At 43.6% G+C, this 27934-nt stretch overlaps 1 protein-coding gene across 1 annotated transcript; it reads left to right on the top strand.

Moving 5' to 3' along the window:
* The first annotated feature begins 10478 nt into the window (after nucleotides 1–10478).
* On the top strand, nucleotides 10479–18706 carry MFSD4B (major facilitator superfamily domain containing 4B). Its single transcript, XM_080806925.1, has 4 exons — nucleotides 10479–10882; nucleotides 12932–13100; nucleotides 14434–14550; nucleotides 15784–18706. Exons 2-4 carry the CDS (start codon nucleotides 12935–12937, stop codon nucleotides 16998–17000), a joined length of 1500 nt encoding a protein of 499 aa, XP_080663051.1. The 5' UTR covers nucleotides 10479–10882; nucleotides 12932–12934; the 3' UTR covers nucleotides 17001–18706.
* The last annotated feature ends 9228 nt before the right edge of the window (nucleotides 18707–27934 follow it).

Below are 27934 nucleotides of genomic sequence, written 5' to 3'. Positions count from 1 at the left end.
ACTGAGAGGTTTAACCATCTGCTCTTCTGAACTTCTTCATCTACGGGAGAATTTACCTCCTTTTATGACTAAATATTGAGAAACTCAGATGGCCAGTACATGCTGTGGGATACCTTGATCGAACAGCCACAAATGTAATGCATTCTAAGAGAATCTGTGAACAAAGTCAGAAAATCTCACCCCTAAAATGGAAGGGGGACATTCACGTTTTGAAACTGGTAAGAATCAAGCGGACACGGATACGAGTAGCTATCTGTGGAAATCGTCTGTGGAAATAACATGCTACAGTAACGATTTATAAAGATACTGCTGATAAGACTAGGGCACAATCCAGATCTCAGACAGATCTAGGTCATCTCCCTGAAAGGAAAGATAGAAACTTTAAATCCTTACAATCAGGGCTAAACTGACAGGAAGACTTGGAATGCAGAAGTCAAGCATATTTTTAAAAAGAGCATCAGAGGACAAGAATTTGTCACTATATCCCCAACACTTCTAGGATTCTGATTTTGCTACTACAGCCAAAAAATAAGCCTGATCATGGAAAATGGCAATTTATCTGCTTCTAAAGTTCTAAGGATATATATAAAGTCCTCAATTTTTTGCTATAAAAGAGAAATTTGAAATGTAGTGGTCAACAAACTTTTTCTGTAAAGGGCCAGATGGTAAATATTTTAGACTTTTCTGGTCATGAAGACTGTCACAGCTACTCAATTCGGTCACTGTAGCGCAAAACCAGACCATAGATAATGTGCAAATAAATATGTGTGGCTGTGTTCCAGTAAACCTTTATTTACAAAAACAGGTTGTGGCCGGATATGGCCTGTGGGCTTTAGTTTTCTGACCTCTAATTAACCTATCATTTGATGTCTAGATTGGCCCAACTAACCAACTCACTGGGAAGGGGTGCCCTGGGAACACTAGACACAGGTTTACAGATCCACGTCTTTGGGTCTGGTCATATCAGTTAGTTTTCTGGAAGCTGATCCGCTCTGGATGAACTAACAGCTGAGTTCATAACCTTGGAAAGTTGATCTCTGAAAGACCCGACCTTGGGGTCTAGTGTGAATAGCTCATCTGTCTCATTCATTATTCTCTCTCTCTCTCTCAAACTCTCTTCCTCTTTTCACCATCTCTAAATGACAGCACCCATATACTGATTTTTATCTTTATTATTAATAGGATTTAATACATTCTGCTAACCAAATAGGGCTTTTTTTTTAAGGTTTAATAATTGGTCTATATTTAAAACATTTGAGTACAAAAGAAAATATTCAGTTATAACAATCCAGGTGTTACCATGAAGAGTTGTTACCTGCACTAAAACCACAAAACATTATGAAAGATTTTATTTTTTGCCAGCTCAGGCTGCCATAACTAAATACCACAGACTGGGTGTCTGAAACGACAGGAATTTATTTTTCACAGGTCCAAGATCAAGGTACTAATTCAGTTCCTTGGGAAGGTGATCTTCTGGCTTTCAGAGAGTTGCCTTCTCTGTGTCCTCACAAGAGAGCTCCCTGGCTCTGGTCTCTCTTCCTCTTCTTCTTCTTCTTCTTTTTTTTTTTTTTTTTTTGAGATTTTATTTATTTTCTTGACAGACAGAGATCACAAGTAGGCAGAGAGGCAGGCAGAGAGAGACGGGGAAGCAGGCTCCCTGCTGAGCAGAGAGCCCGATGCGGGGCTCGATCCCAGGACCCTGAGATCATGACCTGAGCCGAAGGCAGAGGCTTTAACCCACTGAGTCACCTAGGCGCCCCTCTCTTCCTCTTCTTATAAGGACACTAATCCTTTCCATGGGGCCCTACCCTCACGACCTCATCTAAACCTAATTACCTCCCAAACAGCCTACCTCCAAACACCAGCACATGAGGGGTCCAGGCAACAACATGACTTTGCAGGGCGGGGATAACTGCCCAGAGCTGATTGTTTCCTTCTGAAATCATCTTCAAAGAAGCCAGGCAAGAATTGAAAACCTAACCAGGGATTCCAATAAACTGTTACTGAGTAATGCTTTCGAGTCTATAACTAATGTTCCCTAATTGTCCAGGAACATAGTCGTACGATAAAGTACTCGAGGTAGGGGCACCTGGGTGGCTCAGTGTGTTAAAGCCTCTGCCGCTCAGGTCATGATCCCAAGGTCCTGGGATTGAGCCCCGCATCGGGCTCTCTGCTCAGCAGGGAGCCTGCTTCCTCCTCTCTCTCTGCCTGCCTCTCTGCCTACTTGTGATCTCTCTCTGTTAAATAAATAAATTAAAAAAAAATAAATAAAGTTTAAACTACTCGCGGCAACTGGCATTATATAAACCAGGCAGAGGCTGGGTGTCAGGAAGATGCTATTTTGGCAGGCGAGGCCCAAGGCCGGGCCTTACCTCCTCATTCTTGTGGCCTCCCAAGCCCTGTGCTTTGACTTCTCAGCTCGGCTCCTGTTCTTCACTGGGCTCTTTTGCTGAATGACAGTTTGACTCATTCTCAGAGATTTTGACTATCTCAGCTCCCTTTGCTGGGCTCCCAACAGGTCCACGCACTGAAATAATAGATACAAAGCATTTCCGTGTCAAGCTGGTGGGCGATTGAGCTGCCCCTGCCCCACCCCCACCCCTCCTCAAGAGCTGGGTGAGGTGGGCATTTTCCACTGTACAGGATTTCTCTCTCTGAAGAAACCTCAAAGTTAGATTTCAGTTCTTAGGGCCATATTTTTCATATCATTTGGGCCTTCCCTGTATCAAGATTAGAACCAATGGGTGGTGTGGGGTGAGACAGGGGCAGTTTAGCCCCCTTAAAATCTCCTTTAGTTGCTTACCCTTGGCCACTCTAAATAAAGCTATACTTGAAGTAAAAATAGTTTATCTTGAATACAAGTCCCCTAACTCTCCCACCTTCTGACCAGATTGTTATCTTATACCTTCATCTATAGAAATTCTGAAGCTACCGTCCAGCACGCATGCACAGCACACACACACACACACACACACGATCATGGGAATTGTTGCCTCCATACCTACCCCTCTATTCCGACCAAGCCGCTCTAGTGCAAATGCAGTGGTCACTTCACTAATCTGTGGAATAAAACCACCCAAGTTATTTCCGTGTCTCTAGATTCTCCTACTCCAGTTCAACTGGCCAGTTCTGTCTGCTGATGTTCGTAGTCCTCTGCTTTTATCATGATACTCTTACTACTCACAAACCCATCATAGCTTCCTAAAGTCAAAAGACTATGTCTTCGGCTTGGTTTTCAAAGTTCTTCACAAATGCCTTTCCAGACTTACCTTTTACCGCTTAGTAACAGTGGGCAACTCATTATTTTTAACTCCACATTGGAGTTAAAACTCCAAAGCAGATTTTCTCTCTGCCCTTCGGCTACTCCATCCACCCGGATTTCTCTGTGCAAATTCCCAAGCTTTTTCTGCCTTAACATTTCACTTTGACATATTTTGAATAATTTGTTTACCTCCGACTTTATTAAATTCCTTCTTCACTGGCCTAGGGTTCGCTCTCAATTCTTCCTTGATGTCTACAATGGAACTTTTCAGTGACTCTTTGAGATCCTAGTTTTGGTTACAAGAATTTTGTTAAAGAATTATTAAAACACAGCTCTCCCTGCTCTCTTTCCTGCTCCTCTCTAGTGCATTCTTCCAACACAATCGGAAAATCCTTAACCTAAGGCCCATACAGCCAGAAACCCTGCTTGCTCTCTCATTTTCTACCAACCTTCCCTTCACCCAGGCTGCTCCAGCCGTGCCGGCCTTTTTATTTCTAGAACACACCGAGCTCACTCCGGCTACTGGATCCTTGTAGATCTGTTCTTCCTGGCATGCCCTTCCTGCCCGGCTGGTTCCCTCACTTCAGTTAGGGCTCGGTTCAAATGTCACTCCCAGGCACCTTCCCCAACACTGTCTTAATTTAAAATAACCCCTTTCCCTCACTCGCTGTCCCTTTTGTTCTGCTTTATTTTTCTTCACGGTACTGATCACTGTTGACATATTACAAATGCATTTGTTCATTTTCTACCTTGTCCATGAGGGCAAGAACTTTTGTCTGCTTTTTTCACTGTTAGATCTCTGCCTGGCACAGACTGGGTATTTAATAATTACTTGATGAGTAAATCAACGAACGGGTGGGCTTTTACATAGTTTGCATAGAAATTTAAAAAACAAAAACAAACAAACCTGCTACTGGTGTTTGTTCCTAGTTTAGCAACATACCAGTCCCTGTCATTGTGGGGATTTCTGCAGAGGGGTTGGTCTCCTCCCAAGCAGAGGGTAGCAAGCACAGTATTAGATGGCAGGGATTAACCCAGAACAGCTTGGCTCCTGAGCAGAGCAGAGCAGCATCCAGCCCTGGGTCAGTGGCTGCCTCCAGCGGAGGAAGGATGTATCTCTTACAGAGCGCTTAAGGGCCTTAAAAGTAGTTTCCTTTTTTTTTTTTTTTAATATGGACGACTCTAATTGCTCCCGCAGTACTTAGTACTTTAAGAAATATTAGTCTATTTCTATTTGAGCCTACAGTGGCCCATCTCTGGGTTGCTTTATTTTTATTCTCTTGATAAGTCGATTTTGGCTTCTAACAGTACAGTAAGCCAAAGATTTTATCTTATCAAAACAGCATAGGAGGCCTTATGATGGCAGATCAAAGGGTCCCATAGTCTTGAATGTTACCATGAATCCAGTTAAAGGAAATCCTAAGTTTCTATTTTTTTAAAAAAGGAAATTTGGGGCGCCTGGGTGGCTCAGTGGGTTAAAGCTTCTGCCTTCAGCTCAGGTCATGATCTCAGGGTCCTGGGATCGAGCCCCGTATTGCACTCTCTACTCGGCGGGGAGCCTGCTTCCCCCTCTCTCTCTGCTTGCCTGTTTGCCTGCTTGTGCTCTCTCTCTCTGTCAAATAAATAAATAAAATCTTAAAAAAAAAAAAAAGTATTCATTCAACCTTTAAAAACAAAAAAAGGAAATTTAGAAATCAGTAAGTTTTAATTTTATTTTTCAAAAAAAGATTTTATTTATTTGAGAGAGTGGGGAGTGGCAGCAGAGGGAGAAGCAGGCTCCCCACTGAGCAAGGAGCCTGATGCAGGACTTGATCCCAGGACTCCAAGATCATGACCCAAGTGAAGGCAGATACTTATCCACATGAGCTACCTAGGTGTCCCTAAGTTTTAATTTTTAATGAGATAAAAAAAATTCCATCAGACACCCATGTCAGATCCTTTCAGTACTATTTGAACTTTTCAAAGCACATAGTGCAAACAAAAGTTATCTTACTGAGGGGGCGCCTGGGTGGCTCAGTGGTTGAGCTGGGACTCTTGGTTTCCGCTCAGGTTGTGATCTCCGGGTTGTGGAATCGAGCCCCTGTGTCCCTGAGTCAGGCTCCTAGCTCAGCGGGGAGTCAGCTCGAGATTCTCTCCTTCTTCCTCAGTTCCTCCTTCGCTCACACACTCACAAATAAAATCTTTAAAAAAAAAAAAAAAACTATATTTATTTTCAACTGAAAGAAAATGGCCCCTCAATATTTTATTTTTCATGAATTGTCTCGCACAAAAAATTTATCCTCACTATTAGCCTAAGGAGAAACCTGGACAAAACAGTACCCTATTTTCATCACACCTTTTTTCTTTAAAGGTGGTGAGTGACCTCTGGAGGCAATTGGACAAAATATCCTGCTGCTTTCAGGAGCAAAGTGGGAAGAATTAGAAAGTAGATCCTTCCATTTAGAGTTTTTTTTGTTTTGTTTTGGGGTTTTTTTTTCAAGTTTAATCCGGATGAATTAAAGCCTTTGACCAAAATTAGTTAACTGAATTGAACCTCAAATCAGTTTAATAATATTTATTAAGTATGTAATACAATGCTACAGGGGAGATAGAGACATAAAACTCTGAGGTTACAATCTACCAGGAAACTAAAGATAAGTGCTAAAATATTTATAACACAAGCTAGAATGTGTAAGAAAATTGAGCAGTTGCACAACTACACAGGAATTCAGATTTTTGGTTAGGGTGACCAGAGAAAGTCTACTACATTCAACAAACATTTTCTGAAGACCCACTTTGTGCCAGGCACTATGCTAAAGGATAAACAAGACACAGTGCCACACAGTGCCTTCCCTTCAGACACTCTGAGTACGGTAGGGAAGATGACACATAAACAGGAACATTCTGTATGAAACAGTAGGTGGACTATTAGTATTACGGAGAGGAGGGTCAGGAAAGGCTGGCTAGAGGAGGTAACAGCTAAGTGGATTCTTTTTCTTTTCTTTCTTTTTTTTTTTCTTTTTAAGATTTATGTATTTATTTCGAGAGAGAGCATGAGCTGGGGGAGGGGTGAAGGGGAGGGCAAGGGGGAGACTCTCCAGCGACTCCATGCTGAGTGGCCTTGGGTCTCCCCACGGGGCTCCATCCCATGATCCTGAGATCATGACCTGAGCCAAAACCGAGAGCCGGACCCTCAACCGACAGCCGCCCAGGCACGCCACACCTAAGCAGATTTTTTTAAAATAGTATTTTTATTTTTTATAAACATATAATGTATTATTAGCCCCAGGGGTACAGGTCTGTGAATCACCAGGTTTACACACTTCACAGCACTCACCATAGCTCATACCCTCCCCAATGTCCATACCTAAGCGGATTCTTAAAGGTGGGACTAGTTCTGGTATAGCTTTGGCATCATAAGGCTACTCCTGTCCATCTTTCCCGCTAGTCACAACTAAAAACTCATGACAAAATACAGACAACGACCGCCCGAGGACTCTGAAAAGTACAAGATGGTGAAGGGGAGGCACAACTTGGAAAAGGAACCTGTCAGGGGATGGGTTTCCTGGCCCTTTCCCCTCTTGTCGTTTCTGTCCTGTGGGAACTGTTTGGCTGCCTGAGTAGCTAACTCTGTTGACAGAAACCCTGTCTCTCCATCCAGGGATACCGAGAGCAGGTCCAGCGAACTGAGAAGAGGGGCCTCTGTGAGTCGGAAAGTGAGCAGGGAGGAGGGAGAGGACAGGGTCACCGAAGGGGTTTCCTAATTTTGTGTAGGAACCACCGTCAGTCTTAGGTTCACTGCTGACTTGCACTTGTCTGCAAGAGACCCAAAGCAGCACAGCGCAGCAAAGCCTTTGACAACCAGCAGTTAATCATGGGCCGACTCTCAGACCAACCCCTGAGTGGTACGTGCTCAGGACAGACCCAGAGCAACAGAGCAGAGGCTTTGAAAACTGAACTGAGGGGCACCTGGGTGGCTCAGTGGGTTAAGCCTCTGCCTTTGGCTCAGGTCGTGATCTCAGGGTCCTGGGATCGAGTCCCGCATCGGGCTCTCTGCTCAGCGGGGAGCCTGCTTCCTCCTCTCTCTCTCTCTGCCTGCCTCTCTGCCTACTTGTGATCTCTCTCTGTCAAATAAATAAATAAAATATTTAAAAAAAATGAAAACTGAACTGAGATTGAAACCAACAACTACAGAAGGCGATGCAAAACCTGTAATGTGAACCCCATCAGGGAGCTTGCCTGCTTAAACAAACATACATTCGCCAGAGGAGGATTCTCACAGGATCCAGGGGCAGCACCACGTTAACTGTCACTAGGTTCCAGAGGCGAGAGGAAATGGCCTGTGTAAAAATTAATAGGAGGAAACTTTGCTTAAAATGACGGCAGGAAGCCAGCAGGGGGAGCTCTCGTGCCCTGCTGCTCGTGGTCACCTGCAGCTCCAACAGCAGGAGACATTCGTTGCTCTGGAGCAAGCTGGGTACTGCTGCTTCTAAATACTACGTTACTCTCCTAGCAGGAAGGAAGAGAGGTTTTCCTCCTCCTCTGGCAGCAGCCCAGTCAGTGAGAGACTGTCACAACTCAGCCATGAAAAGCCACTATACTTTGAATTCCCACTTCACTCCAATGGACTTCTGTTTGTAGCCGTTCTCCCAACGTCCCCCCTTTCTTCCATAAAAGAGGAGTCCTCTCCTTTGTTCTCTAGACTTCTGATGGTTTTGCCATAGCTTGCGGTCCCAGACTGCCATTTTCTGTTCTTCCCAAATAAATCCATTTTTGCTGTTAAAATAACTGGCTGTTTTATTTTTAAAGTTAACACCTGTCAGACAAAGAACCAGGAAACTGTGGCCCAATCCTGAGGGAAGAGACAATCACCAAAACAACTCTGAGATAACACAGGTGTTGGAATATTCAGACGAAGACTCTAAATCAGCTTCTACGTGTTGCAGGAGGTAAAGATAAACACAGGTGAGATAAATGTAAAGAAAGACATTTCCAGCAGAGAAACAAAGCATGAAAGAGACCCCCAAGTAGAAATTTTGAACTGATCAGTATCTGAAAGAAACAAGTTCACTGGATAGGTATAACAGCACAATGGAGATGATGAAAGAAAGCAGCCCTGAACTTGAAGATAGATAAGTTAACAGAAATTACCTAAAGAGCAGCATGGGATAAAATGCTGGAAAAAAGAACACAGGAGCATCAGAGACCTGTGCAACAGCAGCAGAAGGTCTAACATATAAGTCATTAGAGTCCCAGAAAGACAGGTGAAAGAGGGGCACCTGGGTGGCTCAGTGGGTTAAGGCCTCTGCCTTCGGCTCAGGTCATGATCCCAGGGTCCTGGGATCGAGCCCCGCATCGGGCTCTCTGCTCAGTGGGGAGCCTGCTTCCTCCTCTCTCTGCCTGCCTCTGCCTGCTTGTGATTTCTATCTGTCAAATAAATAGATAAAATCTTTAAAAAAAAAAAAAAAAAAAAAAAAAGACAGGTGAAAGAGGTTGAGAAAAATTATGCGAAAAAGTAATGGCTAGAAACTTCCCAAATTTGGTGAAAGTTCCAGAAGACTAGAGAGGAGAAAACCAATTAGGAACTTAGGGGAATAGTTTTGGTGAGAAGTTATAAAGTTCTAAAAGTAGTCTGTGATAATAGCATAGAGAGCTGGTTCCAGAAATATCTATGGAGGTAAAGTTGGCAGGACTTGGTGAGGAGAAAGAAAGAAGCATAAAGACAGGATCTCAGGGTCCTTACAAAGGTAGCCGGGTGGGTGGTGATATCTGCATGGAGTATCACAGAAGAGGGGCAAATTTATTTAGGGGGGAAAAAAGGAGCTTGGTTTTAGGCAATAAAGATGAAATACTGTGAAGCTTGACTTCCTACAGAGTTTTTTTGCTTATATTAAATCTCAGTGAGCAAGTCGGGGGTGTGTCGCTCAAGACAGAACTCCACGGAGGACGCTACAAAATCCTTTGCAACCTGCTTCTCGTACAAGCTTCTCTTCTCTTTAATCCATATGCCTTTCGTTTCAACCACATCAGACTTTTCTCAAAGAGGCCTTCCCTGATCCTGAAATCGAAAACAGGTTCTCTTAAATCACAGCGCCTGTGCTTTCTGAGGTAAACTGGAAAAGGCTCCAGGACCAGATGGATGGGGCTGGAGAGATGGGCTGGAAAGGAAACGATGAAGAGCTTTAGGTTTGTAGTGTGGGAGCCCAAGTGGGTAAAAGTCATCGGGCGCAACAGCACATTTCCGAAAGGCGGTAAAAAATATTCACACGTCTTGAGGCCGTGATCTGGTCAAAGAGCAAAAGGGAACAAAAAGCTGAAACTGGGGGGGCGCCTGGGTGGCTCAGTGGGTTAAAGCCTCTGCCTTCGACTCGGGTCATGATCCCAGAGTCCTGGGATCGAGCCTCACATGGGGCTCTCTGCTCAGCGGGGAGCCTGCTTCCTCCTCTCTCTCTGCCTGCCTCTCTGCCTACTTGTGATCTCTCTCTGTCAAATAAATAAAATATTTAAAAAAAAAAAAAAAGCTGGAACCGGGTAAAGACGACGAGGCCTTCCACCGGCACACCTTTACTCGGGGATCCTGGAAACCCGCGTCCTGCTCCAGTTTCTGACAATGGTATCACTTGCCGGGACTGGAGCCAGAGGGTGCTTGAAACCTCAGCTGTGGGTCCGGACTCTTGAGTTCCTGTTACATTATGTACAGCTCCCGATTCGCTGACTGACCCTGGGCACCTTGCTACTTATTCTCTCTGACTTAATCCTGCGATCTGTAAAACGAGAATAACCCGGACTTTGGAGTGTCGTTAGGAGGATTCATGAATACCCATGAACGCTCACATAGGAAGTTCAACAAATGCGGCCGAGTGACAGATAGACACAGCTCCAAGGAGCGAGGGCAGCAATTCTAGAAAGCTGCACAAGGGACAGACCACTGGGCTCTCTTTGCCCTGCGAGGAGACCCGGGGAGCGGGTGCAAAGCCAGACCCTGCCAGTCTTGGCCCGCTTTTTCGCCCGCAACCGCGTGGCCTCGTCTTACCTCACGCTCCCGCGCGTCCCAGGCTGCAGCTTCAGCTCACTCCGCCACGCGGCGCCCGCTCGCTGGCCTTCTGTGGGCTCAGCCGTGTGTGATGCGGCGGCCCGGGCGCCACGTCCGGTCTCCTAGGCAACCACACAAACTTCCGGTTTGCGAGCGGCCGCGGTTGGCGAGAGGCCACATTTCCGCCACGTGACCCCCTCCGACACCTCGCGGGCTGAAGGGCTGGCGTCACCGGCCTGCAACACCCGGCGTGTCCCGAAGTTCGACTTCCCCGCCCCGACGAGGGGCAGGTCCTGGGGAAGTGGCTGCCGAGGGGACGGCGGGGGCCTGGAGGGGCGGGGCCGGGGCTTGGCTCCCGGTTCCCGAGGCTCCGCTGAGAAGCCGGGCGGCAGCAAGACCGCTTCTCCTCAGCCGCCGAACTGGAGTTGGAGGTGGAACTCCGTGGGGTCGGAGCCCCGGCTGCCGGGCAGCGGCTCCTCGGGGCCCAGGCCGCGGCGGAGAATGAGGCGGAGGCGGTGGCGGTGGCGGGCTTCAGGCGGGGCCGCCAGGCTGGAAGCGTCCTGCGCTGGTTCATCACCGTGATCCTGTGTGCTGCCTTCCTGGGGCTGGTGAGAGCCGGGGCTGGAATCCTCCCAGGCCGGGGCCTGAGCAGGCGTCCTGCAGAGAACGCCGGCTTCTGAGTTCGAGTCTCACCTCGGCCACTTGCAAACTGCGTGACCTTGGGCTCGTTCGTCTGCCCCACCCTTAGTTTCCTAATCTGAAAAATGGGCACACTGCTAATGTTCTAATGTTGGAGGGTTATTGTCAAGTGCGAAATTGATTTTCCTAGTATATTTGTCAGCTCCAGCAAACCTTCGTACTTCGGCGTGGGGTGGGGAGATAGATGCAAGGGGGTGTTGCCAGGTCTGTAGGCCCTGCCCCCCGAGAGCCCACGCAGACCCCAAATTATTACACGAAGCTGCTTTTCTGGTATTTCCTCTTCCTTGCCTGACCAAGTTCAGCCAACCCCTTATCTTTGCCGAAGGGGGAAATAGACCCAGAGAGGGAAAATGACTTCCGGACCACACAGCTGGTTTTAAGTGGTGGAGGCAGGAATAATATGTTTCTTATTCTGCCCACAATCCTATGTAAAACAAACCTTTACATCTTTCAGTGTTAGATTCGAGCAAACTACAAGACTAGAAGAGCCTTTTGACAAACCCCTTGGTTCCCCCACAAGTCCCTAATTTCTGGAAATCCTCTCACCACTTGTAGAGTCTTGAGATCTTGGGGGTTTGGTAGGATGAGTCAGTCCCTCTGAGGAGAGTCACTTCTCAATCCTCTCAGAAAGTCACTTAGCGTCTTTCACTTGAGTGACAACGGATTCCTAGAGTATTTTGATTTGAAAAAAAGAAAAATCATTGCAGTTGCTTCTTGAGCCCTCACCTGTGCCAGGTCCTTTTTTAAGTGCTTTGCAAGCAGCACAGGAATTTGATTGGAGATGGAGCTCAGCCTTCCCTCCATGTACCAGTGCTCGCTCTGCCCTTAGTCTGGGACTGCTCTGGCTTGGGCAGGATGCAAACCTGTATTTTGAGCAGAGCAGTCCAATTAGAATGAATTATTCTTGAAGCATAGACCCATTAGAAATATCCAATAAATATTTTTAAGTGTCCAACAAGTATTCTCTGATGGCTTGGGGTTTTCTTTGAAGAGAAATACAGATTTAGAAACGTTTGAATTGTCTATTTCCTGTGTACTTTGGTGTGTCAGAAGAAGGATACCGTGTGCATCCAGAAACATTGCTGTTTTGACAACACCAGAAAACAGGAATGCTGTCTTAATGGTTTGATAATTTAAATCTTTAACATCCAAATTCCTGTGTTATTTGTACATATAGTATATTTCAAACTGCACAAAACTATTTCAAAAACGATTTTAATGTTACATTTCACTATTAATACAAGAATCTTTTGTGGTATTGTTCAAAAAGGAAACAAAATTGCAGCAGAGCGCCAAAAAAAATTTTTTTTTAACTTGAGTCATAAAACTAGAAAACCAGTAGGATTTGACACACCAAATACAGTATCCTATAGTTCTAGGAGTCCTAGTACTGTCATCCTGAATTTTTCCTGACTGTGACATTTAAAGTAATCCCCTGCATTTCATTGAAATCCCTGCCTCCCTTTTTATTTTTTAATTGAATTTAAATTTTTAGAGGTGGGGGAGGGGCAGAGAGAGAGGGAGACAGACAGAATCTCAAGCAGGCTCCAAGCCCAGCGTGGAGCTCGATCTCACAACCCTGAGGTCACGACGGAGCTGAAATCAGAAAGAGTTGGCTTCTCAACCGACAGCCGCCCAGGTGCCCCTCCTCCTCCCTTTTTAGTAGTGAAAAAAGCTACCACACAGATAAACACTATCTTTTTTTTTTTTTTTAAGATTATTTATTTATTTATTTGACAGACAGAAATCACAAGTAGGCAGAGAGGCAGGCAGAGAGAGAGGAAGGGAAGCAGGCTTCCCTGCTGTGCAGAGAGCCCAATGCGGGGCTTGATCCCAGGACCCTGAGATTATGACCTGAGCCGAAGGCAGAGGCTTTAACCCACTGAGCTACCCAGGCACCCCAGATAAACACTATCTTAATGATTATAAGTAAAAGACTTTGTCTTTCTAAATTTCAGGGAATGAGTGTTGCAATACTGGGACCCACATTTCAAGATTTGGCAACAAACGTGAACCGCAATATAAGCAGTCTTTCTCTGATTTTCGTGGGCCGTGCCTTTGGATTTTTGAGTGGCTCAGTGATTGGTGGAGTTCTTCTTGATATTTTGAATCATTTTCTACTTTTGGGTAAGTAAAGACCAGTTTTAGCTTTTTATGGCTACTTCCAAGGAATTTACAGTTTGTTTTTAAATGTGAAACGTACTGTGGTTGACAACTCAAATGGGTAGTGTTCTGGTGTCCTCAGTGGAAATCGGGTTTCCTTGGTGCCTGTTTTCATCTCAGCAGTTACCGGGAGTCTGTGCAGGGCTGCTCTGGAAATTTAGATTAGCCCTAGAATGTGTTACTACCTTTAGCCTTCCTGACCATTACTGTAATTTAGGCACTGCCCACCCCCCACCCCCACCCCCGCCACCAGATCACGTACTAGTTGTCCAAAGAACTCTGCTTGTCAGGGTTTAGGGCATATCTTCTGGGGCCAATGAACGTAGGCTAGAATGAATTCCTTGAACCTGCCCATTCTAAGCCCTGAACTGAGAATGAAGGTGGGAAGTACTGGGAGCCAAAGGACGTAGGCTAGATTTTTGTAGCTGCCCCATGTTCATGATTCCTCCAGACTTCTCTACCTCACCCTTCAAATAGATGGCAAAGCTTTTAACTTCCTCTTTTTTGAAGAGATAGACACGTTTAAAGAAAATCTGGATTAATGTGATAAAACTGCTTTGGAAGTAAGAAGAATAATTTACTGTTGTTGATGAATAAATGAATAATTACTCAGATTTCCAAAGTGGGTTGAGAACATATCGCTCTCTTGTATTTCCCTCCCTGTTCCCAAGCTAAATTACTTAATACAGTTCTACTATAAACTATCATAGCTGCATTTTATTTTTCTCTCTTTAATTTTTTACCTCATACCTAAAAGTCTCCTTTTATTTATTTTTTGATGTATCTATTTTGATTAAAAGTCTTTTTTTTTTGAGATTTTATTTATTTGACAGACAGAGATCACAAGTAAGCAGAGAGGCAGGCTCCTCGCTGAGCAGAGAGCCCTATGTGGGGCTTGATCCCAGGACCCCGGGATCATGACCTGAGCTGAAGGCGGAGGCTTTAACCCACTGAGCCACCAAGGTGCCCCAAAAGTTTCTTTTTAAAATAGGAAATATCTAAATATATTTGAGTTGTCAGTTTTGCTGTAAAACTTTGCCCTGTAGTACATGGTTTGATTATCAGCAGTGCTAGAAATGTACTTGTGTTAGATTAACTTATATTTTATAGTCCATAAAGATTATGAAAGCTTGTAAAGGAAATAATCATTTATAGATACTGAACCTCTCATCTACTTACTATTACCCAATTGTAATTTGACCTACCTTGCATTTATGGGAGTTTTTAAGATGTCGACTTGATTCATGACTCTGTGTGTGAATATTGTTTCTTATAGCTGTTTTACCTTTCTTTTCAGGGGTGTCAATGTTGACTACCACAGTTGGTCTTTATCTTGTTCCGTTTTGTAAGACAGCAGTATTACTGATTGTCATGATGTCCGTCTTTGGTGTCTCAGCTGGCATTCTGGATACAGGTCAGTGAGCCCTGCAGGGTCATCTCTGGGAGTGGGACTTCCTACTAGAAAAAGTAGCGCAGATGACATCAAATTGTCATTTGCATTGTAAAATGACACCGATCTACTGAATTGCTCATGGAGTCACCCAGTCAGAACCACCCTCTGGCAGCTACTCTTCCTGCCAACTAGGGTGCCTGGTTTTGAGTAAATTTAAAGAATTCTGTTCAGTGAGGGATTATTGGCTTGCAGTATCCAAACAGGAGCGGGTCCCCCATGTGGGTAATTATGGCACAAGTGAGTGGGTTTTCATTTTGGGATAGAACTTGATCAATGTAGTATGGGAGGAATTGATGACTTAATAGGTTAAACCAACTTTGGAATGATATTTGGCTGAAGAATCATAGAAGCAGCTATCCAATTTAAAAAACACTCTGCCTTTTGAACTAAGAGAAACCTGAGCTGTGTGTTATTTTCCTTCTCTTTCTCTCTTATTTCCCCTCGCAAAAAGCCCCTGCCTTCCTACAGGAGATCCTCTCCATGTGTCTTGTTATCTTTTAAAACCTGCTAAACAACCTGCTTGGTATTTGTTCACCCCTAAGACCACTGGCTCTTTTCTTCCCCTCTCTATTGTCACCTGATAGAGTAGGGATATTTTATACTTTAGGCTTGGTTTGGCTGTGAAATTATGGGGTAAGTTGTATGTTTATCTGCAAATATGTTAAAGAGAAAGAAAACACACTTGATGCTTCTTGCCTTTCGCTTTTGTTTCCTGTAATGGGCCCAGCAGAATCCTACAGTGTTCAGGTTTCTGAACATGTGTTTTGCATCTGCTATATACATAAATAATTTTCCTCAACAGGTTATTTGGTAATTTGGCCATTATCTCATTATAACATATGTATTTAAAATGTTTACAAATGAATAAATATCCTTCTCTTTCCCACCCTCCTCACCCCCTGCCAGCCTCGTATTAGAACTGTCTTGTAAAACACCTTGGGCCAATGTGCCTGGCTTTAGGAGGTAATGGTTTACTAGCTTGTAGAATCACATATGTATGTGATTTTTTTCCAATGCTCAGAGTTCTCCCGTGGTGGTAGGTTAGAGTCCTTTAATCATAAAATCGACCGAGTTGCCACAGTGGATAACTAAGAATACCTTAATCCTTGTGCCATGTAAAACTCTTCCTTAGAGTAATGAACTGTTTTTTGCTGTTACTATGATTAAATAATTTTCCTCATCTTTCATTGGTAGGTGGTAACGTCCTAATCTTGGCTATTTGGGGGGACAGAGGAGCCCCACATATGCAGGCCTTACACTTCAGTTTTGCCTTGGGTGCCTTTTTGGCTCCCTTGCTGGCTAAGCTGGCACTGGGCACGACGCTGTCTGCTGAGAACCGCACAGAGGCTGACTCTAACCATTCTGCCCTCAACCAGTCATCTGAAGTTGACTCAGAATCTGTCCTCGGAGTCCCTGACAATATGAATCTGCTGTGGGCGTACGCTGTTATCGGTACTTACGTCTTTGTAGTTGCTATCTTTTTTTTGGCTCTGTTTTTAAAGAAAAGCTCAAGGCAGGAAAAAGCAAAAGCCTCTGCTCAGAGGTCTCGAAGAGCTGAGTACCACAATGTCCTTCTCTGTCTCCTTTTCCTGTTCTTCTTTTTTTATGTTGGAGCTGAGGTCACATACGGCTCTTACGTTTTCTCATTTGCGACCACCCACGCTGGCATGAAAGAAAGTGAAGCAGCTGGGTTGAACTCCATCTTTTGGGGGACCTTTGCAGCCTGCAGGGGCCTCGCAATCTTTTTTGCTACGTGTTTACAACCCGGAACCATGATTGTGTTGAGCAACATCGGCAGCCTGGCATCGTCCTTACTGCTGGTGCTTTTCGACAAGAGCCCGGTTTGCCTCTGGATAGCGACTTCCGTGTATGGGGCCTCGATGGCAACCACGTTTCCCAGTGGCGTTTCTTGGATTGAGCAGTACACCACCATCCACGGGAAATCTGCAGCGTTTTTTGTAGTCGGTGCCGCCCTGGGAGAAATGGCTATTCCTGCAATAATTGGAATTCTTCAAGGACAGTACCCTGATTTGCCCGTAGTTTTGTACACCTGTTTGGGGGCATCGATAGCCACCAGTGTTTTATTTCCCGTGCTCTATAAATTAGCCACCTCCCCTCTCCATCAACAGCGGAAAGGGCACAGAAAAAGCGAGGACCAGAAAGCTTTGCTGTCTAGTTCTGAGTTAAATGACTATGAGGAAGACAATGAAGAGGAGGAGGCAGAAAAATGGAATGAAATGGATTTTGAAGTGATTGAAATGAATGATACAATGAGGAATTCTGTAATAGAGACATCTAGAAGTATTTTGACGGAGCCCTTAGCTGAAGTCTCCAGTCAGTCCCACTCCAGCGCAGTGGTGTTGCAGTCCCCTGTGAATCACCTTGCAAGAAACCAGGCAAAAAGGGATTAACACCTGGAGAAGATGGATTATTCTGACCTCCTTGAATAATCTCCAGTTCTAAAGAAGCCAGTCAGAGCAGAGCATTAACAGATTATCAGCATGCTTTGGGGAATCAAAATTTCTAGGTCAGAGTATAGCAAATGCTACAAAGTTTTGAAAGGTTCTGTAATTCCAGAATTTTCCATAAAGAACAAGGCAGGTCTCGTATGGCAGGATCTTATTGTGAGGCTAGTGTTTGGCATGTGCCTGATTAGGTAGTGTTCTACGGTCTCTACCCCTCAGAGCACACAAAGAAGGTGTTTGTAGTTGAGAAGTTGGGTGCTGTTCTAATAGAATGAAACCATCTAGTAGTTGAATCGATTAGCAGAGCAAGTGGTCAGTCATCAGTATTCTACCAGGGAAGTAGAGGACTGTCGCTTCATAAAAGAGCAACTTCGAAAACGGACAGAGATTTTTTATTAATTGCTTTGCCCTCCCTGTAGTGTTGCACAGGAAAATGCTGATGCTTTGTTTGATTTCTGATTTCTATGAGAACACAGACAGAACCTTAGAGACCTGGCTTCATGACGGCTGCTTACTAGTTTTCTGGCCCTATGCTCAGTCCCTTCACTTAAGTAGGCCTGGTTTATCTGTCTCCTGATACATAATTCTATTAGTGACAATGAGATGATTTTCAAACCAAGAATCCATCAGTTTCAAAGTTTGTGTAAGAAAAAAAAAGTAAAAAAAAAAAAATTCGTGCAAGGTGTCTGTTAGAAATTAACATAAGTGCCATCCACTCTTCATTTCAAATGAGAAGTGAAACAAAGTGATAGTTTTGAGAATACTACTGGTTATGAATACATGTCAGTTTAAGAGACTCTGTGTTTAATAATTACCCGCAAAACACATTTTTCAGTACTGTGTTCCATCAGCTCTAAGATGCACCTTTTTTTCACATTTGTAACAGCTCTGAAATCAGGATAGATCTTAAAGCCCATGGTCACTTAACAGTTTTGTGACAAAATTTAATCGACAGTTATCCACACACATATACAAAATAATGTTGCATGTTACAATCGGCATCTTACAGTAGTAGTTGATTCGATTATGGAGATTTTACTATTTTTACAGATATTTTCAAAAAAGTTATTTTTATATGCTGATTTTCTTGATGTTCAGGTGGGATTTGGAGATGCAATGTTCTGACTTTAAAAGCTGTTGGAGAGTTACTGTGTTAGTAGTGGGGTCTACCTTAGTAACAAAGTCTGGGTCTGGGCCTTGCTCTTACAGGATTTGCTCCTCATTGAGCCTGGCTGGTAATCACACCGTAAGCACTGTCGACTAGGCTGCTAGTGTAATTTACAAAGACCTGTATTTGGAATATTTGTATCACCCCCCCCCCCCCCGCCCCACCGCAAACCCCTCACACAGCGTTCTTCCTTTTTGAGTTTGAAGTACCTGGGAAACGAAAATAATGATTAGAAAGGGGCTTGGTGGTGTAGGAGTCAGGGATGACAAAGGGTACTTCATATGAATGTGGCAAAGCTGGTGCGAGCTCTCCTTTGATAAATGACTAGCACTAATGACAGCTTGTGTTTACTTGTCTTTACCATGTTTTATGGTGAATAATGTTTCATTTCTACCTGCTTGCAGTATGTTTGCTTTCTCTTGTTTATCTGATTTCTGCAAATTTGCCTTTGTTTTTTCCTTGAGTGAAATACAGTATCGTTTTTGACCACTGCCCATTCACCTTCAGTACCTTCCACAGTATGGGTTTGTATATAACCTAACAATTTTGGAGAGGACTGGTGGAGAAATTAACAGGAAAAAGCATATTCTTCTTGCTCCTTTTGTATTGTACTTTTCTTTTAGCTACGGCTTGGAGACCACCTGTATTCCATTTACTGCTTTTTCTCAGGTTGTTGGAATTTAAGCAGTAGATACTCTTTGGCAGCTGGGAAGCTTGCTAGAACAGGGATTCTATCTGAGGCGTCTGCATTTAAGGGGTAGAAGATGCAGCTCAGGGAGAGAAGGATGATGATAAGAACATGGCAGAAAATTTGGAAATCCACACTGGAAAATCCACTAGAGTTCCACAAACCAAAATGTGAATGACCATATGAGATTGTAGGCATTGTTAAAGTTTGATGTATTTCCATATTGGAAGGATAAGACTTTGTACAATTCCAAGAATTAGCATTCGTTCTAATAATCAGTCCTTAGATAAGTGTCGGCTGATATACAAGAACCAATATTGAAGTTTTCTATTGCTGAATAACAGATTTAGCAGTTTACAACATTATTTTTGTTTAGGCTCCATGCCCAGTGTGGAGACGAACGTGGGGCTTGGAACCGTGAGATTGAGACCTGAGCTGAGATCAAGAGTTGGTTGCCTAACTGACCGAATAACAGAGACTTTTTTGTCTCACAGTTTCTTGAGTCAGAAATTTGGGTACAATTTCACTGGGTCCTCTGCTCAGGGTCTCGTGGGGCTGCAGTCAAGCTGTTGGATAGAGCTGTGCTTCTTTTTAGAGCTTATGGTTCCCTTCTAGGGCCATGTATGTGGTTGACAGTATTCATGCTGTGGTAGGCTCAGGTCCCCATTTTTTTGCTGGCTGTGAGCTGCCACCATTCCCAATTCCTGGACCCTCCCATAGTTCTTTGCCAGGCAGCCCTCTGGTAGATCTCTCACAACATGGCAGCCCATTTCCTCAAAGCCAGCAGGAGAATCTCTCACCCAGCTCACTCACTCATTCGGCTAAGCTGGAGTCTTCTTTAACATGATGTAATCACAGGAGTGGTATCCCATCACCTTTGCCATATGCTCTTGGCTAGCAGCAAGTCATGGGTTCTCCCCAAACTCAAGGGAAGAGACTAGTACAGAGATGTAATGTGTTGGGGGGTCACCTTAGAGTGTATTTGCTACACTCTGATACTCGCAAAACCAAGGTTCAAGAGAACTAAAAATTTGGGCTGGGGACAAGAAGCCCTTAGCAGTCATCGAAAGTGATTATAGGTACCAAACTGAGTGAGCTAGTGTGGGGGTGGAAGGCTCCCCAAAGGCCAGGCCAGTGGATCTGATGGAGGAGATTCTGTGGTGGGGCAGTGGGTGGGCTAACTCGGAATTAAGCCTTTTTTCCCTCTTGACATTTTATGTTCTTTCCCACTGTGCTTTTAACTTGCTTAAATGCAGCTTCCTATGAGAGAACTAATTTCAGTTTGGTTATATTTTCATAGTAAAGTTCAAGAACACTTGGAGAGCATCTTTCATTTACTCTTACGTTTCATAAAAAAATCCTTTTAAAAAATATGTTTTTGTCATAAAAGTAATGAAGGTGTAAAAAAGTCAGCTAGAAGATTAGGGAAGTACATAAAAATATAAGGGACAAGTATAAGTAATTTATGCAAAGTTTTTATTTATCTATTTTTTTAAGTAAGCTCTATACCCAATGTGGGGCTCGAACTCCTGACCCTCAAGATCAAGAATAGTATGCTCCATCAGCTGAGCCAGCCAGGTGCCTCTGGATAGGTAATTTATAATTCTGAACACCTAGAAAAGTTCTTAACATTTCTCATCAACATAATTTCCTGGGTAAAGGAGTAAAAAACATTCCCTCCTATCGGATAAAGTTTCAGAAACAACTTGAATTTTGGGTCCAGAGTGCACTGCCACTGCAGCTGGTGGACTGGTTATTAGTTTGAAGAACTGTAATTTATTTAAAAAAAAGGGGGGGGTGCGCCTGGGTGGCTCAGTTGTTAAGTGTCTGCCTTGGGCTCACGTCATGATCCCAGAGTCCAGGATTGATCCCTGCATCAGGCTCCCTGCTCAGTGGGGAGTCTGCTACCCACCTCCCACTCCCCCTGCTCGTGTTCCCTCTCTCGCTGTCTCTCTCTCTGTGTCAAATAAATAAAATCTTAAAAAAAAAAAACAAAACCTAATTGATCAGTGGAGTAACCCTCCTGAAAACTGTGTGAGACCTGGGTTACATGTGAAATGATTTCATTTCAGGTAGAATCATTGAATAATCAGGATAGGTTTCTCATAACCAGAACTTTTGGTTTACCATAGCACTGTATCACTCCTGCCACTTTAAAGTTATTACTAAAATAGAGCTTAAAGTTTTTAATGGAAGTAGATAACATTCTTCTGGCATACCTTGTATCAGTGTCTGTGAAGTGCCACTTGTTTTCGTCATAGTGCTGTGAATGTGTGTGTTTGGATACGTGAACTCACGGATATTATGTGTATTTCATATTTTCCCATACTGTGGGGGTAGAGGTGGTAGAGAAGGGATACAAAAAAGCTTAAGGTATGGTTCCAAGCGTGTTAGAAATGGTCCTTTTTTAATTGAAATTTTTATCGCAACTATTATAGATTTACATGCAGTTGTACATAATGTTTTTGTTTTTTCTAAATTTCTGAGTGAGAGCTACTTGCTCAATCTGGAGGGTAGAGAACTAGACCAGTGCTTCTCATACATTAATGTGTGTTTGAATTCTTGTTAAAATACAGATTCTAATTCTGTAGTGCCTGGGATAGGGGCTGGGAGTCTACATTTCTAATAAGCTCTTACCTGATGGGGAGCTATTGGCCCATGGACTAGGCACATTTTGGGTAGTAAGATTCACTTTTTGAGAGGGTCAAATTCTTGCTACTTTTGGGAATTCAGTTTGTTTTGTTTTAGCTCTTCTGAATCTGACCCTAAATCTGTAGGAGTCTGTGGTTCCCATGCGCCCCCTCCTCTCTCTTAACACCCAAACCCTAGGACACTATTCAGAGTTTTCTTCAGTCCTTTCCATTTACTGCATTGGCTGTTGAATATTTATTTATTATGTCTGTTGAATGTCTCCTACTTGGTAGTCTCTGTGAGAGGTGTTATGTTACACTGGTGAAAAGATCAGAAGTTTCCTACCTCCGTGGAACCTACCCTCTAAAGCAGGACTGTCCAGTAGAATGTCCCACAATGATGGGAACACTTTATACCTGCACTGCCCAGTAGCCACCGGTCACATGTGGTGAACTGAGCCCTTGAAATATGGCTAATACACAGAAAATGAACTTTTTTTTTAAAGATTTTATTTATTTGTTTGACAGAGAAGATCACAATTAGGCAGAGAGGCAGGCAGAGAGAGGGGGGAAGCAGGCTCCCTGCTGAGCAGAGAGACCAATGCGGGGCTCGATCTCAGGACCCTGAGATCATGACCTGAGCTGAAGGCAGAGGCTTAACCCGCTGAGCCACCCAGGTGCCCCGAAAATGAACTTTTAATTTAAATATCTACACTAGCTGGTGACTGCCATATTGGATAGCACAGGTCTACCCGGAGAAACCAGGAATCCAACAAATAATCACCCAGCATGTTTCCAGGAAGGCTCTATTCTGTTAGACTAGAAATTTTCAAGTATCTGGGGTCAGAAAGGTTGGGCTAGATAGCTTCTCAAATGGCGTGATATAAATTATCATGGCACTTTAAGGAAAGGGCTGGTTTTACTGGTTCTTGATAGTAGAAAGTTGTGCTTAGTTATCTGGAAGAGAAGGTTTGTCTTTTCTAGTGTGTCAAGGAAGCAAACCAAGGCTGGTCACATTGTTTATCAGGAGGATTTAAGCTCTTTGCCTTTATGCACTTTGGCCAGTTGGCATCTGAGCAAGGTTGCACTTGGATTTTTATTTAGCTATAAATAATTTCATATTTAATGAGTTAAAATTTTATAACATTAAATTTTTGCAAAGAGAATTTTCCTATATTTTCCAGCATCATTTGGTAGTTGTCTTAATTATGTGTTCTCGTGGCCTGTATTTCTGCCTTGTTCATTTCTTTCAATCCTTGCAGAAAAGATCCCCTAGGTTCTTGCACTATGGCTGTTAATTCTTATGTATTATCTTCCTTTTGGCGTATATTTTTAATTGTAGAAACCTTTCGTGTCTGGTCTCTGGCTTTATGGCAACTTGCCTTTGATGTGTTTCGTTATGTCAGTTAGTGGATGGCCTGGATAAGTGTTAAAGCTGTTCAATGACATGAGTGACTTAAGGCTGTGGTCTTATTTATTTATTTATTTATTTGACAGAGAGAGTGAGAGAGCACAAGCAGGGGGTACAGTGGGGAAAGAGAGGAAGAAGCAGACTTCCTGCTGAGCAGGGAGCCCAATGCAGGGCTCTATCCCAGGACCCTGGGATCATGACCTGAGCCGAAGGCAGACGCCTAACCATCTGAGCCACCCAAGCACCCCAGGCTTTTTAGCTACTGAACAACTTGTGAGGTTACAAGGTGCTTTTAAAAGTTATTTTTAGGGATTCCCCGGGTGGCTCAGTCCGTTAAGTGTCTGCCTTCCGCTCAGGTCATGATCTTGGGATCCTGGGATTGAGTCCTGCATCTGGCTCCTTGCTCAGCGGGGATCCTGCTTCTCCCTCTGCTTCTGTCCCTGCTGGTGTACTCCCTCCCTCCCTCTCTCTAACAAATAAATAAAATCTTAAAAAACAAAAAAATTATTTTTAATTGTGATAAATAGACATAACATGAAATTTACCATCTCAGCCATTTTTAAGGGTATAAATTCAGCAACATTGAGCACATTCCCATTTTGTGCAACCATCACAGCCATCATCCACAAAACTAAAACTGTCACCCATTAAACACTGCGACTCCCCATTTCACCCTCCTACCAGCCCTGACAATGATCAGTCTCCTTTCTGTCTCTACAAATTGCACTACTCTAAGTACTTCATATAAATGGTATTACACAGTGTTTGTCCTCTACCTGGCTTATTTCACTTCGCATGTTGTAGCGTGTGTCACAGTTTCCTTTGTAAGGCTGAGTAATAGTCTTTGGAATGCCTGCTTTTTTTATCCATTTACCTGCTATGGATACTTGAGCGGCTTCCACCTTTTGGCAATTGTGACTAACGCTGCTATAAAAATTGACGTGCACGTATCTGTTTGCATTTTGGCTTTCATTGGTTTTGGGTATCCCCCACAAGAGTGATTGCTGGATCATATGTTCTGTTTTTAATTTTTGGGGGTGCTTTCATTATTGGACTTATATAATATTGTCCTAATCAGTTTCCCCAAAAGAAACCAGGTATAGGAAGAGGCCAGAGGAGCCCACGCTTTTGTTAGTATTGGTTCAAACCCTAGGCAGACTTTTAGCCCATTTTAATCAACTTAGTATCACCCATATACTGAGTAGATGAAAGGTTTATCAGACATCTACCTCAAAGTTTGCTTGCAGTTTTTATTCAGTCATTGAGCAAGTGCAGAGAATTTACTTTGTTTGAAATCCTACTTGAAATGAAACCAAACCTGCGCTGGTTGGAGGTTACCTTCTAGACAGGTTTTCAATCAGTTTTGATCTGGGGGGGCTTAACGAGGTGGGGATGGCCTCGGAGATTGATTACATCTGTACTTAAGACCACTCACATCTTACATGGCTTTGTACAATGTAAAAGCTTGTTTGAATAAAATATTGATATAAATAAATATTGATGTTGGTTTAAGATCAAACTGGTGTTCCGTTTCATGGGTGCTAAAAATGGATCTGGCATCTTTCCAGAAATTAGTCAAGAATATTTCTAGATTTTAGATTGTGGGTGTTCTAATATGTATGTGGTAGTTGTATTGGGTTCCTAAAGTGTGAATATGTATTATTTTCGCTGCACGTGGGTATTTTAGAAATGACATCTAACATCTTTGGTAGATGTCTAACATTTCTGCCCCTTTGGTTTCTCTTATGTTTACGATCCAATTTCTAAATTTACGAGTCCGCTGAAGAAGCTTTTGCTAGCTGGATATTTTAGTATTTTACTTGAATAATAATTCCCTAAATAAGATGATTACAGTTACGTCTTTGTTTCAGAATGGAAAAGAAGTTTTCAAAATTGCATGTTAAGGAGAAACTGGGGTGTTTCTCCTTGCTTCACTTCTATATAGAACCTGCAGCTGAAGACCTGCTGTTAGTGACCACAGCCCTTTTTTGTTTTTTTTTTAAGATTTTATTTATTTATTTGACAGACAGATCACAAGTAGGCAGAGAGGCAAGCAGAGAGAGGAGGAAGCAGGCTCCCTGCTGAGCAGAGAGCCCGATGTGGGGCTTGATCCCAGGACCCTGAGATCATGACCCGAGCCGAAGGCAGAGGCTTTAACCCACTGAGCCACCCAGGTGCCCCTACCATAGCCCTTTTTGTCTTTTTGTCTTGTTTGAAACAATTGTCAGGAGAATCTGGTTAAATGCTTCTAGCTTGGAGCATGACCCATGTGTGCAGCAACCTCTCCACCCCCTTCACACTTAACTGGAGTCTCAGGGAAAGATATTTTTAAAGTGGGAGGAAACTAAATGGCACCCTATCTCCTGTCTTATCTGAGCGGTTAGTAATGACACCGTAGGTGTCCTTATTTGACTGCTGCCATCTCTGCTTTCAGTGATCTAAGTTTACAGCCACGCACCTTGCCCTGGTCAGGGATCTTCTTGTACCTTTGCATCATGCCAGGGACTCATGCTTGGCTTTTTCTGGCTCCTCCTAAACACAGAACCCTAGAAGCATTGGCATTGAGCCAGATGTGATGGGATTTCAAGTATTGCTGACTGTAATACCCAGGGGTCCCCCCATGCTTTCCCTGAGGAAGCAGGGGCTTGGTGTCTGGTTACACTCCTGCTTCAACTTCCGTGGATTTGGCTGGGCCAGAGAGCAGGCTGAATGACGTCTGCTCCTCAGTGTTCCCTGGGCAGGAAGGCTGAGGGGAAGGCATTGGAGGACGCAAACATGAGGATTGGCTGGGGCTCCTGCTACCGCCCACTGGAAAAGAGAATGGTTTCGGGAACGGAATTTTTCTTTTTGCTCACTCTAGCAACCTTTTCATTCTCTCTTTTGGCAAACTTGAATGGACCCTATAGAACCCATGATAAACCTCATGTGTGGTGTGATGATGGGTAAGTGCGGGACCCGGAGTCTATCAGCCCGAATTGGAGTTTTGACCCTGGCACCTATTACTTCAGTCACACTCCTTAATCTCTTGGCCTCTATTTTCTTTCATGGGATAGGCAGTGAGACGTCAATGAAATAATGTTTGTAAAGCACCTAGCATATTGCATCATACATACATTTACAGGCTGAGTCGTGTTGCTTCCCCTTCCCCCATCCCTATGTTGAAGTCCTAGCCTCTAGTAGCCCAGCCTGAATATTTGGAGAGAGGGTCTTGGGAGGCAGTTAAGCTAAAATGAGGTCATTAAGGTGGGTCCTAATCCAACCCGACTGGTATCCTTATAAGAGGAGGAAATTTGGACACAGACCGGCACAGAAGGAAGATCAAGTGAAGACACAGGAAGAAGACGGCCGTCTACAAGCCAAGGGGAGAGGCCGCAGAGGAAACCAGCCCTCCAATGCCTTGCTCTCAGACTTCTAGCTTCCAGAATCCTGGGGAAGTTTTCTATTGTTTAAGCCACCCAGTCTGTGGTACTTCGTTTTGGCAGCCCTAGCAAAGGACAAAATAAAGTGGCCACACATGGGAAATTTTATTCATGAAGTTCATGAAGTACTATTTACTAACTTAGTAAAAGAGACCATTAACAAAAGGGAAATAATAAGAGTTTTTAATAACTGTGGTGGGGACGGCCAGGAGGGACACCCTGACTAAGCTAATAAGGTTATGGGTCACAAGAACATTTAGTTGTCCCGACACATCAGTAAGAAGACCTGCGGCTGAGGTCTTAACCAATGGCTCCATTGGTTAAGTGGCCAACTCTTTTTTTTTAAATTAACATATAATATATTAATATATATTAATATTATATATTAATAATATATATTATATTATATATAATATATATTATATAATATATATTAATATTAATATATATTAATAATATATATTAATATTATATATAGAAACAATATAATAATATTGTTTCAGGGGGTACAGTTCTGTGATTCATCAGTCTTAGACAATTCACAGCACTCCCTATAGCACATCCCTTCCTGAATGTCCATCACCCCGCCACCCCACCCCTTACCCCCTCCACTCCAGCAACCCTCAGTTTGTTTCCTGGGATTAAGAGTCTCTTATGGTTTGTCTCCCTCCCTGTCCCATCTTGTTTCATTTTTCCCTCCCTTCCCCCCAAGACCCCCCACCCTGCCTCTTAAATTCCTCATATCAGAGAGATCATATAATTGTCTTTCTCTGATTGACTTATTTAAGCATCCAGTTCTTGGTTTCGGCTTTTTTTTTTTTTTTCAAGATTTTATTTACTTATCTGACAGACAAGTAGGCAGAGAGGCAGGCAGAGGCAGAGAGAGGAGGAAGCAGGCTCCCCGCTGAGCGGAGAGCCTGATGCGGGGCTCCATCCTAGGACCCTGGGATCATGACCTGAGCTGAAGGCAGAGGCTTTAACCCACTGAACCACCCAGGCGCCCCTTGATTTCGGCTTTGGTCTTGATCTCAGGATCCTGGGATTTCAGCCCTGCATTAGGCTTCTTGCCCTGAAGGGCTTCTTGAGATCCTCTCCCTCTGCCCTTTGTCCCTTCCCCCACTTGCGGGCATGCGCACACGCGCACACACACACACACTCTCTCTCTCATAAATAAATCTTAAAACAAAACAAAAAAACAACCCAGGAAGAAGAAGAAAATGAGTGGCTGGGAGTTCACACAGCTGGCCTGGGGAGCTCTCTGTTTGGGTACTGTGCAGAGGACGGACTTCTTGGACCCAACCAAATAGCTCAGATAAATGGAGCCCACTAGCAACAGAAGAGTGAGAAACAGCAAGAGCACATAATTGTTTTTAATGAATATTATATGTGTGTAGTAATACAATCAGATCATACAAAGGTAAATTAAAAAGTAGATCTTATTCACCCTTAACTCCAACCCCCATTAAAGTAACCATTCTTGTCATTTCTGTGCATCTTCTAGAGATGTCTGTGGATCTACAAAGAAGGGTTTATATGTTTATGTACATATATAAAATAAATATAA

The sequence above is a fragment of the Martes martes genome, assembly GCF_963455335.1.
Source record: "Martes martes genome assembly, chromosome: 6".
In the NCBI taxonomy this organism is placed as follows: Eukaryota; Metazoa; Chordata; class Mammalia; order Carnivora; family Mustelidae; genus Martes; species Martes martes.
Note: the sequence above shows the minus strand (reverse complement) of the source record. Positions and strands in the feature narration are given on the sequence as shown.

What these genes read in the sequence shown, in the direction of transcription:
- MFSD4B (XM_080806925.1), top strand. Translation starts at nt 12,935, where the DNA reads ATGAGTGTTGCAATACTGGGACCCACATTTCAAGATTTGGCAACAAAC. An exon ending in GAATCATTTTCTACTTTTGG is followed by an intron (nt 13,101 to 14,433) that starts GTAAGTAAAGAC and finishes CTTTCTTTTCAG; the next exon opens with GGGTGTCAATGTTGACTACC. An exon ending in AGCTGGCATTCTGGATACAG is followed by an intron (nt 14,551 to 15,783) that starts GTCAGTGAGCCC and finishes TTTCATTGGTAG; the next exon opens with GTGGTAACGTCCTAATCTTG.